Source organism: Brachyhypopomus gauderio, chromosome 21 (assembly GCF_052324685.1).
Source record: "Brachyhypopomus gauderio isolate BG-103 chromosome 21, BGAUD_0.2, whole genome shotgun sequence".
Taxonomy (NCBI): Eukaryota; Metazoa; Chordata; class Actinopteri; order Gymnotiformes; family Hypopomidae; genus Brachyhypopomus; species Brachyhypopomus gauderio.
The window spans coordinates 3,459,126-3,469,196 of record NC_135231.1 but is presented as its reverse complement, the minus strand read 5'-3'; the positions used below and the strand labels follow the sequence as shown (position 1 = coordinate 3,469,196).

The following is a 10,071-nucleotide window of genomic DNA, read 5'->3' as shown; positions in this document are numbered from 1 at the left end:
CACACACACACACACACACACACACACACACACACACACACACACACACACACACACACACACACACACACACACTGTCCCACTCTAGCTAATACAAATGCTGTCACATATTCTCCCAAATGCACTCACCCACACATGCTCCCGCTCAAATGCTCTTGCTTGTTTTCCCACACTCACACATTCACAAACAAAAAAAAAGAAAATCCTAGTTAAACAGCATACAGCCATATCCTGTTGTAGAAAATAAACCTGAAAATATGCTTTAATCAGATGAAAAATGAATAGCAAGCCTAGGTAAACTGAGCAAATGCCTATAAGGGCGGAGAGACGACCCTGTCCTTTAATTAGGAGACCTTTCTGGCCCCACCCACACTATTAGCATGCTCACTGAATAAACCCTGCAGGCATCATCCTTGTCATAGCCCACCTCTGCATAAAAAATATGCAGATTTTAGTAGAGTTTTCTTTAGTTAATTCATTATATTTCCCTATTTGAGCTTCCTTTCAATCCTTTAATTCATGTTTTTGAGATTGGGTAATAGATGGTATCATAATTTTATTTTGATGTAATTAATGTGATGTAATTAATGGTGGCATAGAGTGATGGAGGAAGAATGAACTCATGGTCCTCTGCTTGGTGTAGGTTTACAGTGCTTGAGTCTTGAAGTCGACAGGCTCCCCACGGGTCTCTGGCAGGTTCTCTCTCTCTGGGGGTTGGCTGCCCTTGAGGATAGCTATCCTCTCAGAAAGGCCCCGCATTCGGGGAAACAGCATAAAATCATAGAAGATAGCACCCATAGCACCACCAATCATGGGCCCCACCCAGTATACCTACAAAGAAACACACACACACACACATACCCACACATACCCACACTTGAGCATTTTGTACATTAACTAATGTTGCAGTAAAGACTGCAGAAGCCATTTGATACTGCTTCCTCTCACTCACCCAGTGGTTCACAAAATTCCTCATGAGAAGAGCAGGTGCAAAGGACCTAGCCGGATTCATGCCAGCTCCAGTGTAGTACATCTAAGCACAGACAAACAGTCTAGACAACACCTTTCTTTCGTATTTTTACCCTCTCCCTCTCACAGTAACGCTCTCTCTCTCTCTCTCTCTCTCTCTCTCTCTCTCTCTCTCTTCTCACCCCCATCAGGTGGCCCATAGTGACACAGAAACCGATGGAGAGAGCGGCTGAGCCCACACGCCCGGTTCTCCTCTCATCAGTCACAGCAAAGATACAGATGACCATCTGCATGGTGAGGAAGACCTCCACGGTGGTGGCCATGCCCACGCTGACTCCAGGCTGCAGCTGTGAGTCGGGAGGGATGATCGAACACAAATCACTACTCCATCAGCTTGTTTTCATGTGCTTCTAGTAGCACCACAGACATGTGATGGATACATAAAAAATATATTATAATTATTATATTATATTATATTATAATTCTGCACTGTAGAACAAAACATTTTAGAGAAAAGCCTAAATCCAGATAAATCGAGTTTCAAGTCTCATATCAATAGCAATGACATGAGTCTTAAGTAATTAATGACTATTGAATATTTATCCGGAAAACAAGCTCAGCAGAATAATAAGAATCGAGGCTTATTTCCAGTATTTCAGCATTTAGAAAGTGCAGATGTGCCTGTGACATCATGGATTATATGCATTCATCTGTAAGAGAAACAAAGTTGTTAAGCTGATACATGATTCTCCCCTTAGCCTTTACTCACCGCGTTAAGTGCCATGGTGCCTCTCATGTTGCCGGGCGTGACCGCGTAGAGAACGGCGGCGCCTGCCGTGGCCCCCAAACACTGGGCGCACATGTAGACGGCAGCGCGGAGCAGAGACAGCTGGGAGGCCAGCAGGCAGGCGAAGGTGACGGCTGGGTTGATGTGGCCGCCGCTGACGTGGCCGATGGACTGGACGAGCGTGGCGGCGGCGAAGCCAAAGCAGATGGCGGTGTGGAAGACGTGCGTGGCGGCGGCGAAGCCAAAGCAGATGGCGGTGTGGAAGACGTGATAGGGGCCCGTGGTCCAGCGCAGCGCAGCGCCCATGCCGAAGAACACGAAGAACATGGTGCCAAAGAATTCGGCGAACACGGCTCGCCAGAACGGCACCGAACGCAACTCCCACCACATTATGGGAAGCGGAGAGGTCGGAAATCAGAAAATGTCACTGAGGTGACAACTGGCTGTAGTGGTTCAGAAAGGTTAGAAACAACAGAAGTTCTTGATGAAAAAATAGTATAGCTTTTTAGCAGGAAAAAACACATTTTTTTTAAAGCTGCAAAAAAACACACATTGTCACTCACTTGTAAGCTCTTCACCACACCTGCAGCTTCACCTGCACCACACCGTACCTGTCAAAGTGGCATGAGGCAGTCGCCTGATTGGATGTGTGTTGGCGAGGATTAGACAGTTTGTCAAGGGAATCTGTACATTGATGCTAGACTAACAAGCTACAGGTTTGACGGTTTGACTGTTAGAAAACACAGAGAAGAAAATACAGCGCATAGAAGATCTGGTCTGATGGGGTGTAGAGGGGCCACAGGAGGTATTTATAACAGCCTGGGGTTAGAGCATGACGATATAATCCCTTCAGGAGGCAGAGGTGCAAGGAGGCACCTCCCATGTCAAATAAACCTAAGTGACAGAACAGAATTACAGTGAAATCAGAAAAAAGCTGTGCTTAAGTAATGTAATGGCGAAAGAAGAGACATTTGTGGTAATAGGAGAGAAATGTCAGCTATGAGATTCATGTTGCTTCATGTTGTCATGAGTCTTAAAACTCAGTAACCAATTTGAGGGAATAGTCATGAAGAAGTGTTGAGGACATGCAACGTTTCTTATGTATCTTTCCATTGTAGTTATTTGGCTATTAAATATGCATCCTAGATTTCAGTAGTTTCACATGGCATCTGTCATTTTAAGGGTTTCATAAATCTACCTACAAAATATCATGTTTATTTATGGACAATATCTGATCAAATGTCATTTTCCTAACAAAAATGTCAACACAGAAAGATCACGTTTAAATTTGAGACCCAGTGAAGCCCTCAAACCAGAACATCTCAGTCTGTGCACAATGTGAGCTTTCTGTTTCTAGCAGTCTCTGGCTTGTTAAGAACAGAAGTGATTAGGCAGAGATTTGTATTGTGAGGGCAGGCCCCACTGCAGTCACCTAAAGCCCTCAAAAATCCCCCACTGCCGGGAGGGGTAAGAGTGAATAAAGATAGCTGACCTCATCTGTTTTACACTCACTGTGATGCACATGGAAGAATCATGGCCACCACAAAATGATGCAAAAAAACTGCAATGATGCACTGTTGTTGCAATCTGAGCTAATGTATGACAACATTCATGTCTGATTATACATGTATGTGTGGAGTATGTCTGGAGAGATGAGGTGAACATGATTAAGATGATTATTAAACAGTATTGTTAATGTAAAATAAATCATGAATCAGTTGTAAGATAATATACGGTAATCTTATATGTTCTATGTTTCAGTTACATTGACATTCAAACAATTCCATGTTTTATGTGTAAACTCTAAATATTTATTTTTTACAAACAGAACAAGAACGCACTTCTTAGAAAACAGATATATCTATTAATCTATATAATTGTACAAAATAATTAATACATAATATATTATCTTTATACTTCAATTTTAGGTCAGTAAATTAGTCAACGAGATCAATATGAACAGAAAGCAGTTATTTCAAAGAATAACCCACACAGTGGTTACAGAACTGTAGTCTAAATGTTCATTAGGCTTTAAATGTTCACTACATGTTTTTATTAATTTATTTTCACACTAGATCATTTAAAAAGCACAATGATAGGAGCTAATTTACAATTTATTTACGCTTGAAGAAATGTCAGTATTCCCATTCAGTGGACGTGTCACATGGTTCAGTTATGTTCAAGTTTGTTGGTCTGCTTGGCCCTCATAGCCGTTTGTGTGACAGTGGACAGAGAAGAACGAGACACACTGGCAGTCTCGACTATTTCGATGTCTTTACATGTGAGACACGCCACCAGTTTCTGCCTTGAGGCGGTCGGAGCAAAAAAGAACTCGTGAGAAACACCAGCCAGAATTGCACCCAGCACCGGCCCAATCCAGTAAACCTGTGTGGTGGAGAATGAGTACAGGTGAATAAAATAAAAAAAGCTTGGGCATTCATGTATTTAAAAAAAATCATGACTTTATTTACTTATTTACTCACCCAGTGATGTTCCCAGAATCCAACTATAATGGCAGGCCCGAGAGATCGAGCAGGGTTCATGCTGCCTCCAGAAATTCTACCCTGTGTACAGAATATTCCCAGATTCACTTTCAGGAACACGTGTAGAAATGCATGCAGGAATATCGCTTAACTCACAGCTGTGAAAATGCCAGCAGACAGGGAGCAGCCAATGGCCAAGTTTCCAGGTTCGCTCCCCTCTCGCCTTCGCTGATCCTCCACAGAGAAGATGGTGAAGACCAGCTGAAATGTGGCCAGTATCTCTGTGCCCAAAGCCTGCCCGGCATTCACCTCTGTGGGAACCTGTGGAGTGTGAGTGTATGTAAGAGAGAATCATCTGAATTATTACACTGGGCAGGCAAAGGCAGAGTCAAAAGAAAGTAAATTTAACAATATCTTTAACATGAAATCCATAAAATAGGCAGGGGTAAATACCAAAAGGGACAAACAAAACCAGGCAGACTAAACAGAAGAGACAGTAAAAAAAAATGGGGAAACCAGAGACAAATCCAAAACCAGTGAAATGATCTAGGAGAGGCAGGTGTGCCGGGCCTCACTAGTGATAATCACAAATATATATGTAGGGAACACCAGCAATATCAGTTTATCAGAATTGAATATAATTTTAAATATTCTAACATTATTAAAATGTATACTCTCACGTTCCAGTCCTTAAACGTGCCTGCCATTTCAGACTAGTCTAGCTGCCAACTCTTGGTCCAATTTTTCCAATTTATTTATTGATGTATTATTTCCTGGATGGATAGCATACCCAGCTTGGATGTTAACAGACAGTGATTCTGGTTTTGTCTAGTTATCACCATCACTAAACCTGCTCTCTGAACCGTAGAACCATACCTTGTTGACGTAGATGTCAGCTGTGGATTTCAGGGGTAGGACCAAGCAGAGGATCCCAGCCCCTAGAGTGGCACCTAAGCACTGGGCAATGACGTAGACCACGGCCCTTAATGTGTCCAGTCTCCTTGTAGCCAGTAAAGCCAGAGTCACAGCAGGGTTCACCTAAAGTCAAAGAAGAATCAGTGATCATGAGGCCAAAAGCCTTCGGTGCACTGATCACCCATGCAAACTGCTAGTGGAACAGCAGAGGTTTGAACTCCTCACCTGAGCCCCACTGATCTCTCCAAAACAGTGTCCCAGGCCCACTGCCGCCATTCCTGCAGCTAGTGCTGGGTACAGCGGTCCAGAGGAAGTGCCCTCAGGACCCGGCATTGAGGAGCCCAAAACAGCTGACACGAACACCAGGGAGCCAAGGATCTCGGCGAGTATGCTCCGCCAAAACTGACGGCTTCTGACCTCCTGGTTCATGAAGGTTGATTTGTGTTAAAGTGAGAAGGAAATATAGGGATGGACAATAGAACACCAGGGTTGCCAACTTTTCAAGATCACTTGGAGTGAGATTTGAACCTGGGGGGGGGGGGGGGGGCGAACATAAATTGTTACGGGGGGGTTTGGCGCCAGACCGAACTAGTAACTCATTGAGAGCGTGTGAAGATGTTAAGAAAAGTACTATCATCAGAAAAATATATAGATTTTATGTAGCATTTTTAAAATTTATTTTATTTTATTTTTATTTTTAGCAGACTTGCTAGAAGAGGACATTTTTACAAAAGTTAGGGTTAGTTTTGTGATAATGGAAGTGATTTCTTAACAAACAGAACTTTTATGTAACTTTGAAAATATATATTTCTAAATTCTTAAAATTCAGAAGTAGTACGAAGCAGAGTGACACTGCACATTACACAACCACTGTTGTAGCGTAACTGTAACCTTGTTGTAGTGTGACAGTATTTAATGCACTCATACGCTGTACTTACTCTGTGGGCATATACATGCTATTTCAAATTAATTGTTGAACATTGTTAATCAGTATACCCTGTAATTACATGTATATTTGCAACATTACACAGTAAGAAGCGATATGACGGACATTCCAACAAAATCATCATTATAAAGGACCAATGCATAATACGCAATGCACCAAAATGTTTTATCCATTTATGTTTCATCTTAGAAACTGCAATATTCATATCGAAAATTCTAATAATTAATCATTAGATTTAACAAAGCTTTTGTCTGAAATCTTTCTTAACAGAAAATAATTGACTATATATGTTAATTTCCCTGAACATATCAGCCAATATAAACAGCACTATTTATTTATTATTTTTTAAACTGACTTAACGGGGGAATGAGAGAATCTTAAGGACACAGGTTATAGGTTTTCCTACTGAAAATATTTTGATTATTCAATCTATATGCAGAAAGCTGCCCCATTTCTTCTAGGATAGAGAAAGACAAAAAGCCTTTCAACAACTTAATCTCAAGCTTCCATCAATTTTGTTCAAAAGAAGAAAACTTTTATAATCTACATCACATTACAATCAAACTGATTGTAAATAACTAAAATTGCTTTGGTTAAATATTAAAATATAACCAAAATCAGTGGTGAGGTATTCGCCCTTACCTCACGCAGAGTCATGTCAAGCCCAGTTTGGTTATCCGTCTGTGTGTTTATTTGTGTGTTTGTGCATGTGTACCAAATAAGAGAAGTGCTAATTAATTCCACTGAAGAGACCTAAGGGTGTCCGAACATAGAGACCACCCCTCGTCTCCATCAATGCCTTCAAGACCTCCCAGTTTCTGTTTCCCATCATTATAGGACATCAGCACAGCTTTCAAATCAACAAACTCTACCTAAAACACTTTTGGAAAAAATATTTTAATCTGGTAAATTTCACAATAAGGCACAGTGCTCACAAAAAGCTCACACAATGTTAATCAAAGCCAGTCATAATTTTAAAAGTGTGTTCAGTAGATAATTACTATTAGGTATGAATGTGTGGTGAATATAGTCAGTTTTTAGTCTAAACACTTTTTAATTTGAACTATTAAAAAGGCATTGTTTAAAAATAAATAACTTTTCATACATATCACTCTATGTCTAATTCTATTGAACCTAAAATTTGCATCTCCCACATACACGTATGCACACACTCCACCCTCTCTTCCCTTTCATCATCCCACTTGTAAGGTGCTGTTATTGTTCTCATGGCAACAGCCTCTTTGGTGCAATGTGGTTGCCATGACTGCTTTTGTGAGGTTTCAGTATTGGATGGTTCCATTTAGTGGAATTTTTAATTAGATATACGTGCAGTGAACACATTTGACTCAGTGGCCCAAAGACAAGGAGAGACCTGCATGATTAACATCACCATCAGTTTATAGCGCAGCAAGAGGAGAAGATCATGAAAAGGTGATGAAATGGGACCATTTCAAAGACTTCTGACTTATTTTATTCAAACAGGAAGTAGATGAGGAAAGCAAATATTACCTTGTGAAATTGTAACATTTAGCTTAGTGACATATTTGACTGACAATATATCAAAAGTATGACATGGAAATGCTCATCGTTCTTCGTGAATACTTTGAGGATGCAGAGACGAGTAGCATAAAATATACTTGGTTTATTTATGACAGTTGATATAGCGAGTAGCGCTAGTCACACATGAAACATAAGAACATGTACTGGACTCGAGCAGGGGACAACACTAACTCACACAACATATAATCAACACATAATGAGCACTGCGTGTAATGCATTAGACCATATAGATCAATGCATTAGACTAACAAGACGGGTGAACGCATACACAGCCACACCCACAGTAAGTACATGCACGCGGACTACACTATGGCTCTGTTCAAAATAGCCTACTACATATTGGATACTGCATACTGGACTCAGTATATACTGGATACTGCATACTGGTCCTCGTAGTAGTATGCAGTACAGTTACCAGTATGCGACAAAAGCAAAGAATACTACGGGGTCATGTGAACGTAGCGTTGCATGATTGGATGCAGTACACCACAGTACTGTTTGCGTACTGTAATATTTTGCGGAAGTACTAGGTCATCCGGGTACTGGAAATTTTCATTTTGGTCACATACTGCATACGGCATACTGATTTGGGGCTCGATCAGTATGCCAGTAGTATGTAGTAGGCTATTTCGAACAGAGCCATACACACGAAAGGAGGGCTCCGGGGTGACGTAATTATGTTACGAAGCTTTATAGAAATTGTATTTCTATAGTAATTAACATTAGGACTGTATCTAGGTCCTGGTCCAATATTAGATATTAAATGGCTAATATAAATGACAATTTTTTCTTTTTTAATTTAATTTTTTTAATTATTTTATACATATTATTAAAGAGCAACACCAACAGCTTTTTAGTTCCACCTTCCTTCCCTGTGGTCTTCCTGGTTTCTGAGCACTGATTGTGCCCTTATTCAGAATAAGGGCACAATGGAGTCAACTATTGCAATGTCTCAGCTGAACTACCCCATTTACTGGCAATTTGTGGGGCAGCGATCACCTCTTTTGTAGGGATGAGCTGAGTGTATAAGCTAGAGGGGTAGAAACATGCTGATGTGGGGCATCTTTTTATGAGGGCATTTCAAAGACAGAATGCTGACACCACACACACAAACACACACACACACACAGCAGCAGCTAGAAACACACAATATACATCATCAAGGGATGCCAAGAGAAGGGGGTGTGGTGAAGGCAGTGTGGGCCCATCAACCGCCAGGCAGCTTGAACTGTAGCTAGTATACCCAACAAGACTATGAATTTCCACTTCTAAGCTCTGATGTTAGACTGAGAAGCTCCAGCTGGAGCAAACAGCTGTGCTTGGCCAGTGCCATGTGCTACAGAAATGGCATTCCAGGAAGCAGATCCCAAAATGCCCCAGAGGCCACCTGTTGCTCAGAGGCCCAGGCATGAATATAAATATATATATATAGATCAATACATGGATTTCTATCCACAGTATTGCAGTAGAGTAAACATTTTCTGAAGCTTTTTCGTAGTTTGTCAGTCGCACACCTAGACAGAAGGAGAAGGAGCAGTCTCTCTACTGACGTGGTTTTATTTCACCTAGACAGAAGGAGAAGGAGCAGTCTCTCTACTGACGTGGTTTTATTTCACCTAGACAGAAGGAGAAGGAGCAGTCTCTCTACTGACGTGGTTTTATTTCTTACAGTACATTCTACAGATGCACATGTGTTACATCACCTTGAAACAACATGGTCATTTAATGCCGCCTCTTAAAAACGATATTGGTCCTAAAAATATAGAAAGGAACAAATTTAAAGTCACAAAAACTGTACATTATTAAAAATTCACTAAACACCACACTTGGTTGTATGTTTTAGTACTTTTTTCTTTTAATCTCATCACTCTTATAGAAAAAAAAAAGTCCCTTTTGTGTTGCTATGAACACAGTGACATATGCATGTTGTTACGCAGGACAACTTCAGTGTAAGAAACTACATTAAATTAACATGTAGAACTAAACTTTCACCACCTCATGTCTTAAGAGGAAACCATGCTGCTATACAACCTCAGCACCCTATTATCTTGTATCTAATTACAGTCAACAGAAAACCTTCAGTGGGATTGTGGAAGGAGTAATGCAACAATTAGCATTACATTCGTTTTGGATATTTTATTGTGGTTTCAACAGGCCCCCCAAACAATTCTAACATGGCTAACACTGAATAAAACCTTAACTTCGTATAGCCTTTATTAAAAGTTAGCCATGGAAAAAATCAAACCGAGAACTGTTATCTGCTACTGACAGTAGTGACTTTGTATTTCAGTCAAAATGGGGCATGTCATAAGGTACAGTGAATGTCTTTCAGAGAAAGTATTTAAGATTCAGGTTGCAACACACCCATGTCCACACTTTGTAACAGTCTTCGAATGTATATTCCTATGCAT

The 10,071-nt window shown here is 40.7% G+C and overlaps 2 protein-coding genes across 2 annotated transcripts; both read right to left on the bottom strand.

The window, feature by feature from the left end:
• Positions 1-630: 630 nt before the first annotated feature.
• On the bottom strand, positions 631-2,179 carry mipb (major intrinsic protein of lens fiber b). Its single transcript, XM_076983918.1, has 4 exons — positions 1,739-2,179; positions 1,152-1,316; positions 953-1,033; positions 631-831 (listed from the first exon to the last, which is right to left on the bottom strand). Exons 1-4 carry the CDS (start codon positions 2,144-2,146, stop codon positions 646-648), a joined length of 840 nt encoding a protein of 279 aa, XP_076840033.1. The 5' UTR covers positions 2,147-2,179; the 3' UTR covers positions 631-645.
• Positions 2,180-3,784: 1,605 nt separating this feature from the next.
• LOC143484885 (aquaporin-4) lies at positions 3,785-6,798 on the bottom strand. Its single transcript, XM_076983917.1, has 6 exons — positions 6,743-6,798; positions 5,380-5,574; positions 5,116-5,277; positions 4,396-4,560; positions 4,240-4,320; positions 3,785-4,141 (listed from the first exon to the last, which is right to left on the bottom strand). Exons 1-6 carry the CDS (start codon positions 6,755-6,757, stop codon positions 3,926-3,928), a joined length of 834 nt encoding a protein of 277 aa, XP_076840032.1. The 5' UTR covers positions 6,758-6,798; the 3' UTR covers positions 3,785-3,925.
• Positions 6,799-10,071: the final 3,273 nt, after the last annotated feature.

Excerpts from the sequence above, each read along its gene's own strand:
- mipb (XM_076983918.1), bottom strand. The coding sequence starts at position 2,146 with ATGTGGTGGGAGTTGCGTTCGGTGCCGTTCTGGCGAGCCGTGTTCGCC. Across the intron at positions 1,317-1,738 it reads GCACCATGGCACTTAACGCG|CTGCAGCCTGGAGTCAGCGT; the intron begins GTGAGTAAAGGC and ends CCCGACTCACAG. Across the intron at positions 1,034-1,151 it reads CTATGGGCCACCTGATGGGG|ATGTACTACACTGGAGCTGG; the intron begins GTGAGAAGAGAG and ends GTCTGTGCTTAG.
- LOC143484885 (XM_076983917.1), bottom strand. Across the intron at positions 4,321-4,395 it reads CTGCTGGCATTTTCACAGCT|GGTAGAATTTCTGGAGGCAG; the intron begins GTGAGTTAAGCG and ends TTCTGTACACAG. Across the intron at positions 4,142-4,239 it reads GATTCTGGGAACATCACTGG|GTTTACTGGATTGGGCCGGT; the intron begins GTGAGTAAATAA and ends TCCACCACACAG.